At 44.0% G+C, this 24,562-nt stretch overlaps 1 protein-coding gene across 4 annotated transcripts in view; it reads left to right on the top strand.

Moving 5' to 3' along the window:
- The window catches only part of SHANK3 (SH3 and multiple ankyrin repeat domains 3), a 434,911-nt gene that overhangs the window by 202,610 nt on the left and 207,739 nt on the right, over window positions 1-24,562 (top strand). For all 4 annotated transcript variants that reach the window (XM_088447121.1, XM_088447127.1, XM_088447113.1 and 1 more), the window contains exons 4-5: window positions 20,829-21,032; window positions 22,487-22,558. In XM_088447121.1, coding sequence (XP_088303247.1) covers window positions 20,829-21,032; window positions 22,487-22,558 — 276 coding nt within the window. The remainder of the gene's footprint in view (window positions 1-20,828; window positions 21,033-22,486; window positions 22,559-24,562) is intronic.

Here is a 24,562-nt window from a genome sequence, read left to right as displayed (position 1 = left end):
ACTGCCTCTGAGCAACGTGTTACAGAAAAAATTGGGCAATTGTAGGTGGATAAAATATTGGGCAATTGCAGGTGGATATTTCCTTTCTTTGCCATGATATCCAGAAAGTCTGTGAGAGAGTGGGGGAAGCAGAACATCGTATATCAGACCTGGAGGATCTCACCTCTCCTATGAAAGATATTGTTGCGGATTTCTCGTCCCAGATGGCAGGTGTTATGGCGAAGTTATTCGATATGGAGGGTAGACTAAGATGTAATAATATTTGTTTTGTGGGTCTTCCTGAACATGCCGAGGGATCTGCTCCAGAGAAATTTCTTGAAGATTGGCTGATTCAATTGTTCAACAGAGATGCTTTTAGTCCCCAATTTGCAGTGGAGCATGCTCATCGTCTACCCTCACAGCTTCCTCCACCTGGTGCTCCATCTCGGACTTTTATTGCTTGTCTGTTACATTTTAAGGATCGTGACAGAGTTCTTCGTTTAGCTCGAATACATGGCACACTTAAATATGACAATCATTTTGTGTCTGTTTACCCGGACTTTGCACTGGAAATGCAAAAAACTCGCTCTCAGTTTCTACAGGTTAAAAGGAAGCTTCATGATCGCCAAATTCAATACTCTGTTATTTCCAGCTCGCTTACACGTAGTTCATGAAGGCTCAAACTATTTTTTCATTAATCCAACACTAGATGATTGGCTGGAACGCCAACCTTGGACTCCTTGCTGAAAGGACTACTCTTAATCATAAGTTACTTCTCACTTAGGGCCTGATTCAGACCCGGTCGCAAGCGCTGAGCGCTCGCAACCAGGTCGATGGTGGCCCACAGCGCATGCGCACGACGGAGCTGGCTCCGTCGTGCGCATGTGCGAGACCAGGCTAGCGACGGGCAATCCATCGCTCCAGGTCTCGCACCATACGGGGCGAGCTGTCGATGTTGAGTGACAGCTCGCCCCGTTTGGTGGGTGGGCCAGGGGGGTGGCTGGCCAAACGGAGGCGTTCCCGAGGGAACGCTTGCCGTTTGGGGGCGGCCCCACTGACATCACGAGTGATGTCAGTGGAGAGCTTAGGGCTCTGTTAGAGCCGGAAGCACTCTGGGGCTTGTGATTAACGAGACCCTACCACAAGGGTCTCGTCGCAAGCCCGATGGTCACGATGGTCTTGACCATCGCGACCATCATCATGGCCGCTCGCTATAGCTGTGGGTGGTCACCAACAGCTATGCGAGCGGCCAGGAGGCCGCAGAAAAATAACAAAAAACGCCCAGATTCAGAGCGAGCGCTCTTTCAGAGCGTCTGGCTCTGAATCAGGGCCTTAGTTTCAATTATATTTGGTTTCTTGTTACCAAAAGGTACCTTTCACTATCCATCTTCAGGATGTGATGGTATACCTTTTTCACTTATGTCACTACTCCACCAGGAATGACATTAATAATACGGGAGTACTATTCAAGCTTTGCTTACAGCCATTTAGTTAATTGCCGTAGTTATTTATGCTGTGTCATTATCCACTATTTGTTGGGTAGGGTTTAGGGTTTTAGGTAATTTAGAGTAGCTAGTGGTGGGCTGGGGGTTAGGGGATCCAAGTATACATAGGTTGGGGTTAGGTCATACTGGGTGGGGGGTTATGGGGAGGTTTGCTTTAGGTTATAGGGAGGGTTTGTACTTCAATTGTGTTTAGATTTGATATTATGGTGAATAATATTTTTTAGTTTGTATACTTCATTTATTATGGCCTGCTATGTGGTAATTTAATGTTAGTTATGTTAGGTTGAGATATTTTGTCTACTGATTATTTTTTGGTATGTCTCATCTACAAACTGCTTTTAATTAGCTTTATGTTGCGTAGACCCAAATGGCGCCTTTGGGTACACGTTAGTATATCCATATTGGTCTTAAGCTGGTTGTATATCTTTGCTACATACGTATGATATAGGTTTTATTTTCTCATAACCATTGTTTTTTCTGTCAGTGTGGTCTTTATAGTGTCATAAGTCACATTTTATATCTGCTAACTCTACTGTGCTATACTTTTTTATTTTGTTGGTGTATTCAAAGTAAAATATCAATAAAAATGACTTGATTTAAAAAAGGAAAAAAAAATGTATGTATACTATATTTAACATTTTGAGAAAACGTGGCAAGAAGATGGTGAGTCAAAGAAAGATAAAAATGTGTGAAGAAATCAATAGGGTGAGTTAAATTATGTTCACATGTATACATCATATACACAAATATATATGTATACACATGCACACACATACAGACATGTGCATTTACACACCCACAAATACACAAATGAGTGAAAGATGAGGTGAAGAAGTGAAAGTAATAAGTAGATAGGTATATGGGTAACAGGTGATCAACAATTAATGGAGTTACTGGACTTTGCTATGTCCACCTAGAGAAATACACTGAAGTTAATCATTCCATTAAGGCCATGTGGAGTAACAGTATTTATTATCTGTATGTCCTTTGACTTTCCCGGCAAAGACGTTCCTTAGTGAGATCTCCACCCTCTATGCCTAGCTTGACATGTTCCAAACAGTATGATTTTAATTCCTTGGTGTACTGATGTTAATTTCTTAATTTATTGTTGATCTGATTGAGCATTCTTGATGTTGAGCATGTTCAAGTATCGTATGTTTTAAATTGTGTGTGTGGGCATTCCAACCAGTGTCGGACTGGGGCATTAAGGGCCCACTAGGGAAATGCAGAGGCAGGGGCCCGCTGAAGGGGAGTGACCAACTATTGGGTAGGTGTGGTCTTTAACGGGAGGTGTGTGAACATCCCACAAAGGAAACAGCATAATATTATGCATTCTCAAACAGCGTAGTGACCAATTTGGTCTAATACATTTTACTGTATCTGTACCCACTTTAGTCTAATAATAATAACATGATTGTGAATGCGTTCATCCACACCACTTTGCTGGTTGTCAGTCACTTGCCATGGGGAGAAGGCGAGGATGTGGGGCAGAGGCACAGCTGTGGAAAGTACAGAGGGACAGCTGGGGAAGGTACAGAGGGACAGCTGGGGAAGGTACAGAGGGACAGCTGGGTAAGGTGTAGAGGGACAGCTGGGTAAGGTGCAGATGGACAGCTGGGGAAAGTGACAGAGGGATAGGTGGGGAAAGTAACAGAGGGACAACTGTGGAAGCTTTGCAGAGGGACAGCCGAGGAAGGTGGCAAAATGACAGCCATGGAAGGGTGGCAGAAGGACAGTCGTGGAAGGGTGGCAGAAGGACAGCCGTGGAAGGTGGCAAAAGGGACAGCAGTGGAAGGTAGCAGGACAATCATGGAAGGTGGAGGGGGACAGCTGTGGAAGGTGGCAGAGGGACAGCCGTGGAAGGTGGCAGAGGGGCAGCCGTGGAAGGTGGTAGAAGGACAGCGGTGGAAGGTAATAGCGGTACAGCCGAGGAAGCTGACAGGGGGACAGCGATGGGAGGTGGCAGAGGGACAGCCATGGAGGGTGGCAGGGGACAGCCATGGATGGTGGCAGAGGGACAGCTGTGGAGGGGACAGCCGTGGAAGGTGGCAGAAGGACAGCTGTGGAAGGTGGCATCAGGACAGCCATGGAAAGTGGCAGAGGGACAGCTGTGAAGGGGACAGCCATGGAAGGTGGCAGAGGGACAGCCATGGGAGGTGACCAAAGGACAGCCGTGGAAGGTGGAGGAGGACAGCCATGGAAGGTACAGTAGCAGAGGGACAGCTGTGGAAGGTTGAAGAGAGACAGCCGTGGAAGGTGGCTGAAGGACAGCCGAGAAAGGGGGCAGCCGAGAAAGGGGGACAGCCAGGAAAGCGGGGCAAAAGGACAGCCAGGGAGAAAGGCAGAGGGACAGCTGAGGAAGACAGGCAAAGGGAGAGTTGGTGAAGGGGTAAAAGCACCTCTGGAAAGGGGAGCCTTGTACATGTGGTAGGGATTATAGATTGTAAAATCCACTGGGGCAGGGACTGACGTGAAAGGCCAAATATTCTCTGTAAAACGATGCGGAATATGTTTGCGCTATATAAATAATACATAGTATCGCTGGCACATAGACTGGTTGAAATACCCTGTGCACAAAATAATAATACACCCATTGGTCCACTTGTATTTATAATTAATACATCTGTAATATAAGTTTGCATAATCAATTTTGTTGGTGGGGGCCTCCACAGCCTAGTTGCCCTAGGGCCCACCACAAGCCCTAATTTGGTCCTATCTATGCTTGCTGGCACAAACTATTACATTTCTGTTTTGCTAATCGTTTTTATTTTATTTTGGGGAGACAGACTGACGGTGTATGTCAGCAAGTATAGACAGAGGGCTCGATTCAGACCCGCTCGCTAGATACGTACGCTCGCACCCAGCGTATGCAAATCAGGCCAACCCACAGCAAGGCAGGCAATCGTACGGCAAGGCTTTAGCATGCCCACTATGTCTTGGCGTGCGATCTCTTTGTGTATGCAGACGCCCAGTAGCCTGTCTTAAGATACCCACTTGCGCAAGTCATCTCCAGGAAGTGTATGCAATCATCAGTACATCGGGTACCATTGCATGCAATCGCAGCGCTTGAGGCAGACCATACCCTACCGCAAGCACTGCGAGCACTTCAGTGTCAAAACCAGCCAGGTGACATGTATTATGATGCTGTTTTATAATTATGCACGCCTCTGAAACGCCGTTGAGACGCTCAGGCATGCCTGCTTTCGCACCTCTACTCCCCCATTTTTAATGGCCAGCTCCTGTTACCACCTACAAACGGCTTCCCCTGTCACTTGCTCTGCTGGGCAGTCTATTCGCAGCGAGCGAATGCTTCCTTATCTCTCGCACTGGTTCGCGTACGCGCACTGCGATGCATACACATGCGCAGAATGTGAAAATTGTCCAGCTATGACCTAACGCATCCTAGCGAGCAGGACTGAATCAGGTCCAGAGTGTGATCTGATGCTGCATGTATGTTACACTGGTTGCTTGTATTTTCATGCCCAGCCAATTAAATATAAAATCAAACATTTCCTGCTATCCACTAATTCCAGGCCTTCCAGTCTGCTGGGTGTGACTGTGGATAAATTGTTTCTGTGTTCCAGACTCCTCTGTCTGGGCTCCTCCCCCTGCCGATGTCATCGCTTGACTCAGTGTGTGCAGTGCTGTCAATCACAGATATGTTCAGCCCGCCTTTCCCCGCCCCTCCGTCCCGCCCCCACTGATGTCATCACCGCTGGCTTCAGTGACTATGTAACTTAGCTGAGCAACTAGTTTTCAGCAAGCTGCCCGCCCCCTCCCGTCCCCCCCTCTCCTCCCGCCACCGCATCCAGGACAGTCACAGCGGAGCTTAGGAGAGAGAAGAAGCTTGTGATAAGCTCCTCCCCCATGATGTCACCACTGATTCCGGATGAAGGAATCAGTGGTGTTAGAAGCCCCGCTGCCTGCCGCACACAGCTCACTGCCGCACACCCGTCAATCACCTTCCACACCATAAAAAACAGCGCCGGTTACAGGGGCTAAGCCATGCCCTCCTGCAATAGTGGGCGTGGCTATAAATCACCGGGACCCACCGGGAAATACCCCGAATCCCCGGCAGCCCAGTCCAAGCCTGATTCCAACATATTTAATCCCACATGTGCACTGTAGGCAGTAAATTACCCCCATGGCATTGCAATTCATAAATTGGTGCATTCAATCATCTTCCCGAATTTGTCTAGGATTTTATCCATTTTGATAATGTAATTACAGGCTTTGCAATTGCCACAAGGAAAAGCACCTTTCAATATAGGTTTTCTCCTGGGATTCCTTTCAATGGGGCTTTTAATTAAACGGTCACTGAGGTTGCTGGACCTACGGCAACTGAACAATACTTTCGATTCCAAAATGTTTTTCAGGTCTTTGTCCATTAACAATATGGACTAATGTAATTGTATAATGTCCTGAAGTTCCTTCCATTTTATACAATAATTACTGACTAGGTATTTTAGTGGAATCCTTTTTTTTGTTGTTTTTTGGAAACATGAGGGTTTCTCATCAAGTTTAAAATTTGATAATCTGGCAATTTTGCTAGATTTCTTAACTGTATCTCCTGTTGAGCCTTCTAGTTACAGTAGTGCCTCGCTTTTGTCTTGGTAAATTGCATCAGTGGAACAGTTTCAACAGATTTCTAACAATTCGTCCTTAGGAATATTAGAAATGGTTGGTAGAAAATTATTTCTCATTGTGCAGCAAGCTGTTTATAGCAGTGCTTATTCTATGTAATTCAATCATGAGGTTGCCTTGTATGGGTGTAAATCCAGGAACTTTGCAGAGTATTTGCTGATCTTGTGTAAGCTTTAAATTAAAATTGTTCTGATTGAGAGTTTTAATAAATTTCAGTAGATCTTCCATTTCCCCATGCCAAATCATAAGTATGTAATCTATATAACGTAGCCAAATTGTAATTTGGCAGATATATCTCTCCTCTGTATCATTGAATACATGTTCTCTTTCCCACCATCCGAGAAACAAGTTGGAATATGTAGGCACACAGTCTTGCGCCCATCACTGTTTTTCAGATTTGTATTGAAGAAGGTAGAGTAATTCTGTGGAGAATGAAATCCAAGAGTTTCATCAGAAAGATTAAGATACTCATTGTCATCCAATTGGATATCGTAGCGTTTCCTTAATACATAGGATGTATCCTGTAAATATGAGGGTAGGCTGCACACGTGATTCTGGTCTGTTTAGATAATCCCCCAATCGCTGACATAATTGGACTACTTGGGGCATTCGGAGATACCTTTTTGTACTTTGGCTATTATATAGAACATAGGTGTGCTGGGATTTTTGACTTGCAAGAAGTTGTGTTCTTTTTTAAAATGGCTCTAGGCATCCTCTATGATCCTGCTATAAATAATGGCTAAATTATCTGTAGGGTTGAAGATCACATTTGTATAGCAAGATGTATCTCCCAATTTTCTTTCAACCTCTCTAAGGCAAAGGTACTTGGGCCAAATCATCATATTTCTACCCTTATTGTGTGTCTTAATGTTGATATTGCTCCATTTCCTCAGGTCGTTGTTATTAATATGGCGTCTCTGGTATTTGAGTTGTCCACATTGAGAACTTTTTATTTGCAGATTTGATTGTTTGAAACTATTTTTGAATTTTGTTTTTATGATTTATTTTCATTTTGTATATTTTGTGTTTAGTCTGGCAGTGGAGGATTTTATGAGAGATTAATAAAAGTAAAGTTTTAACATCATCCAGACATAGGTAGACTGCCCCTACACCCGAGAGTACTTTTCCTCTTTTTTTGTTTGAATAAATTGTGAGATTACTGATCCTCCTTTCTTACCCTCAGACATAAATGTTCCTTCACTTAAATTTTCCTGCAGCACATATAAACCTTCTACTGCTTAGAACCATTTCCAAAAGTACAAAAGTGGTGCCAAATAGCGTAGTGTAAATAATGTGACATCATCCCCATAGTTTTGCACAAATTTTCCCATTTTTATTGGTAAGCGGATTAATTTATGGGCCAAAATTGTTGCGTCTCTAAGGTTAAAAATGTTTGGGCCATTTGATTGGAGTTTGGGCACATCAAAGGCAGTCCTTACTAAACCTTAGTGAGGCACATGAGTGCAATTCATTTTGTGGGATGGTACAACCTTTTCCTCTTGCCTTCTCATTTTGGAAAATAAGAATTTTGGCGGTCCCCAAGTCCATTGCTTGGATGTCCTACTCCCAAGCGATGGACTGTGCACATTCAAAATATCTCTCTTGCTGTTACCACATCTGCAATAAATGCTTATCTACGCACACGCATCATCTCCCTTCTTGACAAATCTAACCTCCTCTTCTCTGGTCTCCTGTTTACTTGTCTGTCCAAATTCAATCTATCCCGAATGTTGCTTATCGTTTCAATTCCCTTTTAAAGGCACTGTGCTTCTGCCTCCCCTTATGTAACCTGTCCCTACGCCACCACTCTTTTTGGGGTCTAGCTTATTTTTTTATCAATTAGTTATTACAGATTACTCCTACTGGCACACCTTGACTAGTTGTGTGTAAACTGCACACCAATGTGGTGTCCCCATCATGTAGGGGGGTAATCACAGGCACCACTAGGCTCCTCATTGGCACCTGCAAACATTCAAATGTCTTGTGGAATATGTGGTTACTGTAGCACGACTTTGTTGGTTACTTTAGCTGAATCTTTTATGACTGCTTACTATGTATCACCAGGGCCAGATTAACAATGGGGCGGATGGAGCTACAGCTCCAGATCTTCACAGAAAAATAGGCCCATCAACATGACAGCATGATTACCAGCAGCCTAACTGGCCATAAATTTTAAGTATTTAAATAGTTTTCTAGTACCCCCCCCCCCCCCCCCCAAAAAAAAAAAAAAAGATGCATTTTTTCTAATTATTTGTAGTTAGTGATCATAGTGTAGGGGGTGTACACACCAAGGTGACTCTAAACACACTCACACAGCACCGATCACAACTCCTCCCCTTCTAAGTATAGGCCTTTGAACATTTTCAGCTCCAGACCCATGTGGGCCTTAATCCGGCTCTGTGTATCAGATCTGCTGTGTAGCTGGCAGAGTGCTGAATCCAGATCACTTGGCTCAACACAGGGCAGCCAGGGGTGGAGTAATCCCTTCGCTGCACAGGACAAGTGGGGACAGCTATATTTATTTATCAGCTGCATGTTGACGGATGGGGTCACAGGCATGCAACTGGAGGTAGCAAATTGTGAATGAGTAGCAGCCATTATGAAAAGGAAGATTATTAGTCAAAGCGCCTGTTTCTCTTGCAATTGAAAGCTCGTACAAGATTTAAGACATAGACAGACTGTATATTTTGGGAGGAAGTTCATGCTCTATAAATTGGTGTATGTAGGATGTACTCTAGCTCAATACAGGCCTTTTGCCAGTTACATGAGATGTGTGGTATCTGGAACTCTGAATATGTTTATTTTAGGATTGATTGATAGATGGGGGTGTGAGAAGAGCAGTGAATTATTCCTCCTGTTCTCTCTGTGCTACAGAGGCGTTTGAATATGAAGTAAGTCATGATAAGAAGTGGATATTATGACACACTCTGCTGACTACAGGAGCATTGTATTGACAATTCTGCTGTTGGTTAAGGTGTGTGGGTAACTGGACGTCTTGCTAATCTAAGGAACAATGTGATTCTCAGCTCTGATCCAGCTTGTCCTGTCTCTCCGACTGCAAAGGGATAATACACATACTTACCTACTCTCCTGGAAGTTGCTGGAGGTTCCCGAATTTTCGGGTAGCCATCTGCACCCCTGGAAGGGATATCCTGCATCCCATCAACTTTCTAATGAAGTGGGCAGGATGGGGAGATAATTGCCAGCAATCGCGGCTCCGTATGGAGAGGGTGTGGCTGAATGACGCAAAACTGCATAATTTATCCCCGTCCCCTCCTTGCGGTTCCACGATTCGCACCAGTTTACTGTGGCAGGGACTGGGGTCTAATGACATAGGAACCAGCTCCGTTTCCCGAAGTGGCCAGCTGCGTCTCCTCTCCAGGCTTCTCCCGGAGAGGAGATATAAAATTATATAAACTAATATAAAATGAAAACACTTTATAATACTAGAGGATCTGAGTCAGAAAGAAGTGAAACTCCTAGGCCACAAATTAGCAACTTTTTGCGCTGTGGCGGACCAGGTGCCAAGCCCATGTCCTGGGAGACCATAACTGCTTGGACATGCTGGCACATTTTAGAACGAAGGGCCTATTCAGAGTTGTACGCAAACCTGATGTTAGAGATCTGTGTTTGAGGCAGGTCTCTTTTTGAGACTACAGGTGCAGTGCCCCCTATGCGACGGTTTGGGGGCAAAAATAAGCGACAATGGCCATCATTCCCGAACACGGGCGTGTCGCCTCTGTTTTTTGGGGGTGTTAAAGCCATTTACTGGTCTTGGCTATGGCACTGCAATGGCTATTCTGAGTAGCCTCAGGCTCCGTAAGATGGCTAATACCGCATCTTCCGTCACAGCACTCGGATCTGCGATGCTGTCAGGTGGCATTTTTTGTCTTCAGATTTCTCCTGCAGCATTAGCATATTTCCCAAGACTCAGCAGTTTCACATATATACAAAGACCTGCTCAAGTATTTACTTATTTTTTTCATAAACTCGATAACCTGCTAGTATGTATTGGACTGTGGGAGGAAACCGGAGAACATACAGACTCCACACAGCTAGTGCCCTGGTTGGAATCAAACTCAAGACCCTAGCACTATAAGTAACAGGACCCTAACCAATGATCAGACCAGTTTAGTGTGTAAGCTCCTGAGTCTTGTATGTGTAATTCTTCTCAAAACTCATCCCTGTGAGTGGCAACCAGTCTGCCAAAGATTGTAGAGTGTGTATGGTAACACAATCCTTTCAGCAGATTGTTTCAGCAGATGCAAATTGGAGATCTGCAGCAAAGTTGAACAGGTATGTACATATGGATTGGATGTAGAATCTGCCACCAGGTCTGCAGTAGGATTGTATAAACAGTCTGATCTGCTAATCGTATAATGTGTGCACTCGATCGGTTGTTCACAGCTGTCGTTCATCTTATTGTCCCATCTGCTGTTCCGCACAGCATAAGTGCAACAATGAACTCTCTTTCTGTCATACACCAGATCTTGCAGTGCGTACGGCGTGCGTGATGTATCATTACATCGTATCGCACTGTCGCTAGATCGCATTGTGTGTACCCCGCTTATGCGTCCTATCTGCTGAGAGGATTTCCTCACTGTACACCCCCTCGAAACAGCTCCCCCTGCACCCTTGGTAGTTATGTCACTGCTTTGTGATGTGTATCAAAAATGTGGACCCTCTCAGTCTGGTATGGGAAAATAGGAGGAAAAAATAGTGTAGGGTTCCTTCTATTTTCCAATAACCAGCACCAGGCTGTACCAGTCGGGGAGCTAACGCTAAAGCGGGGAGACACACATAACAACAACCAGTCCCAAACTGATCAGCTCAGGGCTAGAATCCCTTGGAAAGTCAGGACCCCCCTCCAAAAATATGGGGATCTCCCTCTCAGGGTTAAGCCAGCGCTCTTCCCCGCACCCCTGGTGGCTGTGGGCGGGGTTGATGTTAATGAAATAGTACACTATTCTACAAGTCCCAGCAAGCAAGCCCTGGCATGATTGTACTTGTGCAACCACAAGTGCAGCATGCCGGGATACAAAGGGTCCGCTTGCATCTGTAGTCTGCCTATAAAGAAGATAATAAAATGAAGACAGGACACCAAAAGTTTAGTAATATATTGAAAATATACACTTCACCTGGTGACCGCCTATGACTTTTAGAGTCTTCTTTCTGCTTCAATCTTCAGGTGCTCTCCTCTGCTCCGTCTCCGCCGACGGACTACCTGCCATTACCTTGCGCTGGCTAATATTAACCAGCCCCAGCAGGCAGGGGGATGACACGGCAAGCCGCGATGGGCTTGCTGGGGCCATCTTGAATTTGCAGCCCATTTAAAAAATGATGGCAAGAGCGAACTATTGGCTAATGGCTTCATTTATATAGGCCATGTCGACATTGTATATGTGGGACAATGGTGGAAACTTAACCAATGAACTCACTCCTGCTGCTGAATTCTGCAGTAATGGCTGACATGGCCTCAGTCCTCCAGGATCCAGGCCCCCAGCCATGCCTGTGGTCTCCGCTGGATCCTGCCGCGTCGGTAGACAGTGCTGGGATCCCACTGGGTCCGGGTGCACCGCCATGGCGGGCCCAGAGAACAGTCGCCAGGTCCAGTCTCAACAGCGTACACACTTCAATATTGGTCGGCTGATCGCCGGTCAGGTCTCCTGATTTTTAAGAATGTTTAAAACTCATTTGACACGACCAGGATTGTGTGAAAGCATTGGGTGAGGGTACGCATTTGCCCGATGTCAGACCAACTGGTCGGTCGGTAGTCGTATTGACTGCTGATTGGACAAGTGTGTACCCAGCTTTACAGCCTACAGTTTGATTGCATACCTAAAAATTTTTATTTTTTGCTGTGTGCATTATGAGATACATACAACTCTGAATAAACATGTTAAGCTGTATGAATACCATAATATTGTTACCCCTAAATAATTGCAAGATGCTATTTAGCGTTACCTGTCGCGCAATAAATAATTGCTTTTCAACCCAACTGTGTTTCCAAAGAACAAATAGTTCTTATTGCAACAAAAAGTAAATTACACGCTACGATCTATCTCAATTAGCGCAAAGACAATTAAATACAAAAGGTACAGCTTGATACATACGCATGTGCACTGGTCCCAGTAAACAGTCATCACTCCAGAAGCCTGTGGTCATCAAAGAAGAATAGCTACTGACTGGGACAGGGACACAGGTTATATACCCTAACAGATCATAATAACAACAATGTAGACAGACAAACATAGGGCCTGATTCAGACCCACTCGCGAGCGGCTGTCCGCTCGCAAGTGGGTCGATGGTCTGCACTGAGCATGCGCACGACGGAGGGAGCTCGTTGTGTCCGATCAAAGGGGGCGTGCTGTCAATGTTGATTGACAGCACGCCCCCTTTGGTGGGCGTGCCGGGGGCGTGCCTCCCTGACGGGGGCGTTCCCACGGGAACGCCTCCCGTCAGAAGCCGGCCCACTGACATCACTAGTGATGTCAGTGGGAGTGATTTTGGCTCTGATAGAGCCAAAATCACTCCGGAGCTTGCGGTTGAAAACCTCAACCGCAGGCTCCGGCTCGCAATTTCGATGGTCGCGATGGTCACGACCATCGCGGCCATCAAAATGCACGCTCGAATAGCCTGTGGGTGGTGACCCACAGCTATACGAGCGTCCAGGAGGACGCTCCATGAAAATGGAGCCCGGCCCTTATTCAGAGCGTGCGCTCTGCTCAGAGCGTACGGCTCTGAATGAGGGCCATAATTCCATTGGTTCTTAGTCTTTATAGTACGCTGTAGTTCATAGGACAGTTCACTAGGGGTATGTCCCAATTCTCCACAGTCTGTTGAGATTACATTGTCTTTCTTTGATTGGTTTAAGACACTACATACAGAGTATACATTCTAACCAATAATTTCCTATGATTCATAACCATCGAACGCAAGATGCGACTCCCTTGCTGATAGACTCGAATATCTGGAAATAAACAAGGTGTCAGTATAGTACCAAACATGCCATGTCTACCATGTTGTATACCTTAAATATCTTATACATACATTTCACAACATAATTATATGCTACTAAAACCTCTAATATTATTTTAATGTAAAGGAACCTTTTATGAGTGAGTGTATATTTATGATTATATGTAAGTATGTGTTGTGCGTCTACTTGCAGTGTAAAAAGGTGCGCTGTGTGCTGGGGTTGTGTACAGCGCAAACGTGCTGTGTGTGTGTTTATATTTACAATAACAACTGTATATGTGTGCACGCATTGTGGATACACATGCGATTGTTTAAGTGTATGCATATACTGTATATGTGTGTGTGCAAATGTGCATCAGTGACATGGATATATATATATATATATATATATATATATATATATATATATATATATATAGCTTTATCCAGTAACTGGTATTATTGATATTACTTCTGTCTGAACTAAGGCCCTGATTCAGAGCCGGATGCTCTGACAGAGCGCTCGCTCTGAATCAGGGCCGGGCTATTTTTTTTTTTAGAATGGCCTCCTGGCCGCTCGCATAGCTGTGGGTGACCACCATCGTGCTTGAGACGAGACCCTTGTGGTAGGGTCTCGTTGCCGCAAGCCCCAGAGAGATTTCAGCCCCAGAGCTGAAATTTCTCCCACTGACAAGACTCGTGATGTCAGTGGGGCCGCCCCCAAACGGAGGCGTTCACATGGGAATCCCTCCGTTTGGGCAGCCACTCCCCCGGCCCGCCCACCAAAGGGGGCGTGCTGTCACTCAACATCGACAGCACGCCCCCTTTGCTACGAGACCTGGAGCGACGGATTGCCCGTCGCTATCCGGGTCTCGCGCATGCACACAGCGGAGCCGGCTCCGTCGTGCGCATGCGCTCTGGGCCACCATCGACCCGGTTGCGAGCGCTCAGCGCTGGCGACCGGGTCTGAATCAGGCCCTAAGTTCAAAAATGACAGACAGTGGAGTTGTTCTGATCAGAGGAGGCCAGCAGATACTTGATGGAATCACAATGTAATCAAAGGCCTCTCCAGCCTATTTGGAATGTAAATGCTAGTTCCTTTAGGCATACAATGATAGTCAGACTTAAAGACAATGGTTCATTCAAAACACTCGTCTGCACATGACAGTATGTGTGTGTTTTTCAATTACTAGTCACAGACATGTCCACAAGGCTTGTCTCCCAGCACTGGCCAAACCTTGCATTATTAAATACTGTATATATAAAGTATTTTAAATACATATGTGTATCCGTGCGCATTTATTATGTAAAGACTTTTAACAGCGTGCAGTAACACGACAGATGTACACAACGCTAAATAGCGCCGTACACAATGAGGTTATACTGACTACGCCAGATGGCGTCGTGCAGACAACGCAAACATGGCGTCTTCAGATATTTTCAAAGATCTGATCTCAGCCAATCATCCAGCTTCGACAGCTGCAATATTCAGCTTACTCTAGATGAGTATCAGAATATATAAAAGAATATTGTGAATGCATGTAGTATATGTAACAAAGAGGTGTACATACTGTTAAACTTGATTCTAGGGGGTAAATTTACTAAGATTCGAGTTTGGTTGTGTTTCAACTCACTTTGCTTCACCAAAACTCGGGTGAGTTTTCCCTTTTAAAACTTGCAAATTTACTAAGTGAGTTTAGCTGAAAGTGAGTTTTCCGATGGTGAAGCAGGATGAGTTTTTTCTTCCCCAAAATTGCGAGTTTAGATGAGAGTTTAGATAAGATTACTTACTCGAGTTTACAGTGTTTTCTCTCTGCAAAACTCACTTGAGCAAGCAACCTGCAAATATCAGTGAAATATGTGAAGGCTGCTTGTGTATTAAACCTGTAAAAAAATTGTTAAATGTTAGAAAAAAAAATTACATAGGGTCCCCCCCCCAAAAAAAAGCATAACCAGCCCCGTACTTGCCAGCCTTGGTTCCTAAAATTACGAGGAACAAAACGAGTAGGGTTCCACCGTAATTTAGGAACCAGCATTTGCCTGCAGGGCCAGTCCTGGTTTTAAATATAGGGGGAAAAAAATGCGTAGGGGTCCCCCGATATTTAAAACCAGCACCGGACTAACCTGACCAGGGTGTAATGCCACGGCCAAAGCATTACAACCCCAAGCGGGTCAAGCCAAGACGGGGATCTCAGGGGAGGTGGGGGCCCCACCAAAAAGGGATCACCCCCCCAAAACCCCAGGCTTGGTCTGAAGCCCTGGGGCTCTTCCCTGCACCCCTGGGCTGTGGGTACGGGGGTAATACAGGGTTAAATAGTAGTAAACTATTGTATTTTACAGTGGGACTACAGGTGCCAGCATGCCTGCCCTTTGGCACTTGTTTAACTACAAGTGCCAGCAGACGGGCGGCACCCGTACCCCCACTGTAATGCTTTGGCCATAGAGCCCCATTGAAAGGGTCTCTGGGCTGTGGCATAACATCCGGTCGGGATGGTCCAGTGCTGGTTTTAAATATAGAGGGACCCCTACGCATTTTTTTCCCCCTATATTTAAAACCAGGACTGGCCCTGCAGGCAAATGCTGGTTCCTAAATTACGGTGGAACACTACTCGTTTTGTTCCTCGTAATTTTAGGAACCAAGGCTGGCAAGTCCGGGGCTGGTTATGCATTTGGGGGGGGGGGGGGGGGGACCCTACGTCATTTTTTGTTATAGAAAAAAAATAGGCAGAAACATATACAAATCACACTGATCTGTGTATGTTTCTGCCAAACTCGCAGGTCAGGAGATGGTCTATTTGAAACTTCAAATTAACAGTGAGTTTGCTACAAAGTCACCAGAGATTGTAAACTCGATTCTTAGTGAATTTGCGAGTTGCAAGTTTTCCATGTAAAGTTCTTCCTAGTTTGGCAGATGGTGAGTTTAGTCGAGTTTGCAAACTCACATGAATTTCAACAGTGAAAAGAGAAAACTCACTTCCAAACTCACACCTGTTTGGTCTTAGTAAATTTGCAAGTTTGAAAAAAAGGCTAAACTCGCATGATTTTGCAAACACAACCAAACTCGATTCTTACTAAATTTACCCCTAGGAGCTCATTTACAATGTGTACTGAAAGCACAGCTCAAAATGCTTTGGTTTTGCACCAGTGTGCTGTGTGCCTAGATGCGCTGCCCAGCTCATATCTAGTTGCACGCAGACTGCTTTTGGGAGATGCCCCTGCAAGTTAAACATTTAGCCCAGTTTTGCAGAGAGGTAGAAATCGTTGTGTGAAAGTTTAAATATTACATTTAAGTAATGATAAATCACCGTGATAAAAAGAAACTTATAAGTGTGCTTTATCAAAAAATATAATAACATGGGCCTAGGAGATACTGCTATGGTAATACTGATGGAAAGGGTTAACTTAGTAGAAAAAGGAGGGGGGTTTAACCCCCTATTGTTCCTCAGCACACTGAATAGTACCTGCAACAATATATGAAGACTATATGGTCATAGAAATCAGAGATATTAGTTGCATGCATTTGCAAATACATGGGAAGCTGCTAGGCCACGTCACGGCTTCTCTGTCTCTAGCAGTCCCTAACACTAAGGGGTTCACATCCGGGGCGCAGTGCACCCCGAAAAACGTCTAGCCCTGGACCCCCCCAGGGCATCACACGAAAAATGGAAAAAGAGTGACAGTGCAGTGTAAAGTATAGCTGTGTAAGACTAATTAATGAGTATTGGAAAAAGGGGTTAAAATATATGTGAATTATTACATAAAAAAAATACAAACATAATATGTGATGTAAAAAGCAACTATGTGTATTAAGTGGTGATGCCATGAGGGGACCCAGCCAGACCAGCCCCGGGGGTCTTACGCCCGAACGCTCACCCCAAATGTAAATTATGCCAATTATAAGGCCTCATGATAAAGGCACATATAAATTTTGTCAAATGTAAGGCCTCCTGATAAAGGCACATACATAAATGCATCCACATTGAGAGCCAGCTTACCTGGGAGTCACCCCTGGGAACTCCAATTAGCACTACTAGAACCAGCATGCCCTACTAATGCTGGCTCCTTCATGCCACTCATACCAAACAAACAAAAAATGGCAGCTGCTCAATCAATCTAGCAGCACTAATCAGGTGCATGAAAGGGAGGGGTCATACTAAGTAGAAAAAGGAGGGCGGTTTAACCCCCTCTTGTTCCTCAGCACACTGAATAGTACCTGCAACAATATATGAAGACTATATGGTCATAGAAATCAGAGATATTAGTTGCATGCATTTGCAAATACATGGGAAGCCGCTAGGCCACGTCACGGCTTCTCTGTCTCTAGCAGTCCCTAACATTAAGGGGTTCACATCCGGGGCACAGAGCACCCCGTAAAACGTCCAGCCCTGGACCCCCCCAGGGCATCACACGAAAAATGGAAAAAGAGTGACAGTGCAGTGTAAAGTATAGCTGTGTAAGACTAATTAATGAGTGTTGGAAAAAGGGGTTAAAACATATGTGAATTATTACATGAAAAAAATTCAAGCATAATATGTGATGTATTTGCAAATGCATGCAACTAATATCTCTGATTTCTATGACCATATAGTCTTCATATATTGTTGCAGGTACTATTCAGTGTGCTGAGGAACAATAGGGGGTTAAACCCCCCTCCTTTTTCTACTTAGTATGACCCCTCCCTTTCATGCACCTGATTAGTGCTGCTAGATTGATTGAGCAGCTGCCATTTTTTGTTTGGAAAGGGTTAACTTACCAGGTATTGTATGAAATGTTGACATTCAGAATGTCGAAACTTTAATTTAAGTATATCCAAGGTTACAACCTAACTGTAAATACAGCTTAGCCCTAACTATAGCCTAAGCCTGTGTTGACATCTGACTTGACTTTCATAATGTCAACATTTGACCATGTCAACATTCTAAATGTTGACATAATGACTATAGCCCAGCGTAACCATCTCCGGCAATATACACATGAATCTCCATGTTTGTCTCCCTATAGGAACACCGTTTTATGCAGGTAGTTACGCCTATGGCACGCCCTGGTCTGCCCATTGCCAGCCTCCTCTTGAATGCTTTTACATTACTTCCATCAGTTTCCATAAATTTGTATAGAAGGCTCATAAACGCAGGAACAGATTCCCGAAGACTGACACATGGTGCCTTCACACTTCGTATAAATTATGCGTTATGTGTTGCAAATAACTATAAGTATGTTTGTTTGTTTAATATGTCTAGGTTTTATTTTGTGAAAAATAATGTCTTGTCCCATTTTAGCATGTTGCAAAATGTATAAAGTTAATGAAGACTTTTGAAGGTAATGTCTCATAGGTCTATAAAGTATGTCTAGGATTAATACATGGTTCTCTATGTAATATCATAATCCAGACTGTACTAATTAGATGATGGCATGCTTGTCCTGCTTAGGTTGGGAGTAAGGAGGATCCATTATAATCACATATAGATGGGCAATATATACCTTCAAAGAGATCACCACTAAGGGGGTGATTCAATTAGCGCGGCAAATTGATCACCATAGGCTATTCAATTAGTCCCACTTAACGGGGATTTATTTCGGGTCTTATGGCCCTGTGCTGTTATCAGGTGGTAGCAACCAGTTAATGCACGAATCCGTGAACTTTCACATATTTAGGGTGTTAACGCCCGATAATCAGTGTTAATGCCTGTTAACAGGTTCATTTAAGGGGCGTTAACACACGTATCTGAGGGGTGGGTGGAAAGGGAGTCTAATTGAATAGAGCCCGGGGCTACCTCCCTTTTTCACCCCCGATAATTTATCGGGGCTAATTGAATCTCCTCCTTCGTTTAAATTTAGTAAATTACAGCGTAAACTCTTGGAAGTTTCAAGCATAAATTGTACTAGTTGTATACAATGTGATGTTTACGTGCAATGTTTTCACTCATTTAAGGCATGGCAGATGTTTTCTACTGTTTTTAAAACATTATAGGATAGTTTTCTCCATGACTGCATCCAGGAGCATGGCAAATGGCAGTGCACCTTTGCAAGGGATGTAATCGGGAAGCCGGCTGACATTATACCGGTAGCCGGCTTCCCGATTGTCATATCCCGGCGAGGGTGAAATGACCGGCGTCTAGATGTAGACGTCGCTCATTTCACAGACGCCGGGAGACCAGCGCGCGGCATCCCGATAGAAGGGATGCCGGGCGCCGCGAGCGGGGGGACTTAGGTTTAGGCAGCAGGGAAGGGGGGGGTTAGGTTTAGGCACTTAGAGGGGGGATTAGGTTTAGGCACCCCTAAGGGATGGTTAGGGTTAGGGGAGTAGGTTAGGTTAGTTCATACTTGTCTAGGGACGATCGGGATTTCTAGCGCTGTCGGGCTGCCGCTGCCGTGATCTGTTCCACTGTCTGCCTGACGCTGCCAGGAATCGAACTGCCGGCCATGCGGCCGGCGGTATTACATACCGATTCCCCTTTGCAATGCATGTACCCTGTATTATCTAAAGAAAAATGAGTAAATGGAGAGACATTTAAAAAAGTACCAGAAGCTTGTATAACTCATCAATGTGCCTCAAATACGTTAAAAACCCTGTTATAGTAGTCATAGGCTTGCGGCCCATGGCAGTTTGGTATTTACTGCCAAGTATTAATTTTTTGCTATAAATTATTGTATATATTGTTTTCGTTTGCAGGACAGATCATTTTATTCAAGCAGGACAGTGTTAAATAGTGTAGCATATCACTGAATATTCACTGGATAACTTTCGCGCAAATAAAATTATGCATATAACACATTAACAAGTGTTACATGTGTGACTGGTTAGGAAATTGTCACCAGACTTTAGTTGAAAATGTCTATAATTATATGATAAAAAAGCATATATTAGACCGCAGTTCCAAGACTTGATGGCCGCTTATTGGATATATTTATTGGGATATCCTAAATGAATCACAGGTGTACTATTTGTGAAAGCCAATTTGATTGCCATGACTCCAATTTCTAATAAATATCAAATATTTTTACTGGTCTCCAAGACCTCAGTTATATACACATTTATATGGTAAGACAAATTAAGCTGTCATCTTCTCGCAGCATTGTCATATGCATTTTTGGAGCTATGGCTTTGACTTGTCTCAACACTATAAGTGCCACACTAAAGGTGCTTATTAATCATATGCTAATACCTTGTTGTGTTTTTTGTGCCGTTATGTTTTTGAAGTGTTGTGTTCTCTTTTTCCATTACAATATACACTCCTGCATATTTGTATCAAATGGATTGGATTGAATTTTCCCTAAATATTGAATCATGGGCTGATAATTTTTTTTACTATTTGGCTTCCTTATCTTACCACCTTACCATCGCATGCTAGGGACTATACACGAAAGTCGGTCAGGATGACAACATGGTACAATACTCATTTAAAGTTGGATAAGATGACCAAATGGTCTTTTCTGTTCCCTTCCATATTATTAATTACATGATTACCAGCTGTCTTTTCTTATTGAGATCTTTTTATGGACTAATAATTGTATGGCTATTATTTTCAGTCTATTATTATTTGCACTGTTTATGATGGTGTTCTGTTTATTTTGTCTACTTATCGTTACGTAACGGTATACATGACTGCTATATCTAATATACAATGTTTTCTGTTATTGTCTTGTGTGATTTTCACAATAAAAATAAAATCTAAAAAAAAAAAAATACTTCCTTTTGTATAGTGCAGATGTCTAACTCATCCTACTGTTTATTTTTGTCTTCAGAAGTGCCTCCGACTGAATCCTGATGCTCCAGTTTGGGTGTCCAAACAGCGCATTTTGTGCACTCTCAATCACAGCCTAAAGGATGTTCTGAATTATGGACTCTTCCAGCCAGCATTTAATGGCAGAGCTGGGAAATTCCTTGATGAGGAGCGGCTGCTACGGGAATACCCGCCTTCTCTTGCCACACCTGTACCCTACTTGGAGGTAATGTTGTAGACAAATTGCTGCATGACATATCATAGATATAAGAGTATGGCATATAGGGCATAGTAATCTATGGAATCATCAAAGATACAGGGAAGGTCAAAACCTATTTGACACAGAGACCACTATAGAACAAATGTATAGGATAACAATGTCTAGGGCACATAATAGAAATGTATTTATCTTATTGTATTTATTATTTTTATTTTATTTTGCAACATTTAAATCTTCCTAGCTAATTACCTATTTTTCTAATCGCCTCTGTTTGGCCAGCCACCCCCCCCCCCCCCTGCCCGCCTACCAAACGGGGCGAGCTTTCAATCACCTTCGACAGCTCGCCCCCTTTGGTGCGAGACCCGGAGCGACAGAGCACCCGTCGCTAGCCGGGTCTCGCGCATGCCCAGTGGGCAAACATCGACCCGGTTACAGGGACATTATTATGTATGGGGCACACGTAACAATTTCAAAGTACATTCATTCACAGTTCAAAAGCCTGATTTCCACACAAACTCTAAATATGGACTTGTATATGTGTAACTGAATTGGTCCTGCAAATATGTAATACAGCACATTTATATAATGGATATTTTATATTGCACCTAAGGCATACAGGGCCTGATTCAGAGACGGACGCTCTGAACGAGCGCTCGCTCTGAATCAGGGCGTTTTTCTTTTTTTGTTCGGCCTCCTGGCCACTCGCATAGCTGTGGGTGACCACCCACAGCTATAGCGAGCGGCCAGGTTGATGGTCGCGATGGTCAAGACCATCACGACCATCGGCTTGCGACGAGACCCTTGTGGTAGGGTCTCGTGGCCGCAAGCCCCAGAGAGCTTCTGGCTCTAATAGAGCCGGAAGCTCTCCCACTGACATCACTGGTGATGTCAGTGGGGCCGTCCCCAAACGGCAGGCTTGCGACGAGACCCTTGTGGTAGGGTCTCGTGGCCGCAAGCCCCAGAGAGCTTCTGGCTCTAATAGAGCCGGAAGCTCTCCCACTGACATCACTGGTGATGTCAGTGGGGCCGTCCCCAAACGGCAGGCGTTCCTTTGGGAACGCCTCCGTTTGGCCAGCCGCCCCCCCCTGCCCGCCTACCAAACGGGGCGAGCTTTCAATCACCATCGACAGCTCGCCCCCTTTGGTGCGAGACCCGGAGCGACGGAGCACCCGTCGCTAGCCGGGTCTCGCGCATGCCCAGTGGGCAAACATCGACCTGGTTGCGAGCGCTCAGCGCTTGCAACCAGGTTTGAATCAGGCCCACAGTACAGACAGAACAAGTGGTTCTCAATAAAGCACATGATACTATGGTGTTCTGCAGTTTAGGCCAACGTATATAGTTTAATAGATGGTGTTTTGAAGCCGTTTTGATTCATTGAAGCGTCATAGACTAAAATGGGTATTGTGCTTTATACAATCATAAGTCACATGAGCCTGTTTGTTTCTGTCACATTTCCTCAGTTTCGCTATAAGAGAAGAGTTTACACACAGACACTACTGGATGACAAGCAGTTTGCCAAACTTCACACCAAAGTAAGTAAGAAAATAAATTAAGAGCTAGAGCTTGTGGGGTAATTATGGCAATTTCTATGCTGAGCCAATATCCATTACATCCTATCAATTCTCAAGGAATGTGTGACAACATTGAGCCGCATTTTATGAATATTGGTTCAGCTGACAAAATGGTTGTGTACTGGTTGCAGGTTCACTTTAGCCACATAATATCCATCAATGAACATTTGTTTAATTTTTTTTTATAGTGACGGAATATAATGCTGTACAAAACTATACCACCTTACAGGACCTATAGTGGCGGTGGTTTATGATTTGGTGATGTATTAATTAGGGCAACATGTAAAACAGGGTCATGCAACAGCATTGTAGCTATTTGTTGAATACATACTATAGTGTCTTCAGATTTCAGATTCATCACACATAAAAATATTTTCATTAATATAATTTTTTTTATGGCACATTAATCTGGGTACACACCATATGATATATTAGCCGAGATATCGTCTGGCGTGTAACAGAATGATATATCGAACACAACGTATAGCGTGTATGACTGGTCCGTCGTTCATTGAATCTTCCCATTTGATGTGCTGCATGTCCAATCGGATAATTTAATTAACAGCACGGTGTAGTTACATGCAGCATTCAACAATACATCAAGCCTTCGTGTAGCGGATAATGTGGTGTGTATGGAACATGCAATGTATCATTACATCACTTGCCGCATCGCTGGGTCGTACCATCGTAAGGTGTGTACCCAGCTTTACTCTCTTGCCTTTACTTCTCCCAAAATATTTTTCCCGAACACTACTATAGTTCTAAGAAAAGTCTGCCCCACTATATTTAAAGGGTCAATAAATAAACTGTCTGGGTAACAGCAATGTATGCAACAACATACAGATGTGCGCTCACTCGTCTTTGCTGCAGTTGTGCCAAACAGCCCCTCTCTGCACGCTTGGTCCCGTAAGATTCTGCTAGCACCGGACATCTTCTTTGCGTCTTATTTGGTGAAAATGCGTTTAAGTCGCAATGTGATGCGACTAAGATGCACCAGGAGACTGTGCTGATATATTTGATATGTGACACTTGTATATCTGGTGCAACTGTGACCCTGAATCAGTATGCAAAGTGCTACGATACAGCAGCCACAGCTTTTTTTCCAGTCGCACACAGATATACAAGTGTCACATATCCAATTAATCAGCACAGTCTCCTGGTGCCTTCTAGTTGTATCGCATTGCAACTTAGACACATTTTCGACTAATAGACTCCCGGCACCAGCAGAGTTGCATGGGATCTGGCGGCTCACTTACGTCAGGCATATCGCGCTGCATGGTGTATTGAGGCTAGATGAGCAAGGACACTCTGTACCTTTTTTAACCTGATTTAAAATTCTATTTACATTTTATTTGTTGAACAACCAGTCATACAAACATGCAGTGAACAAATGAACCAAAAGACTACAAGAGAATAAGGCACATCATTACAAATATAAGGTTTACATTAGAGTTAACCCCCACATGCAGCCATGCCTCTAACTAGAAAGGGCAATTAATCCACATCGAACTGTGGAAGGATTCAAAGGATTACGCCCACACAGCAATTTAGTCATATAGAAAATGGTTTGTTGAAAGCACTGGAGCAGCATACATATAACCTGTAAACATTTGGTCCATGGGTGAATGGGAGCTACAAATGAAAAGGTAGACTTATTTTATCCATAAGAGTGTGTCACTAGTAAATCTGGAGCAAATAACAGAATTCATAGGGGGTTGTGAACTTAGCCACTGTAACAGTATTGTTTTCTTTTCTTGCATTGCTCATGTAGAGGAGCATGTAGTCAGAATTGTAAAACAGAACATGATGTAAGCAGGCGGTCCTGATTATCACACAGGCATCAGAATCATTGGTTCTGGTACCTGTACGTCTCTTAAATATTCATCTGAATGAGCGTTAGGGCAAGAAAAATGTATATAGCTTTACAGTATACATGAGGATTCTCTGTTGTCAAGTAAGGTCATT

This window comes from Taudactylus pleione, unplaced genomic scaffold, assembly GCF_031769625.1.
Source record: "Taudactylus pleione unplaced genomic scaffold, aTauple2 ptg000019l, whole genome shotgun sequence".
Classification (NCBI taxonomy): domain Eukaryota; kingdom Metazoa; phylum Chordata; class Amphibia; order Anura; family Myobatrachidae; genus Taudactylus; species Taudactylus pleione.
The sequence above is the reverse complement of the archived record's forward strand: the minus strand, read 5'-3'. Positions and strand labels throughout refer to the sequence as shown.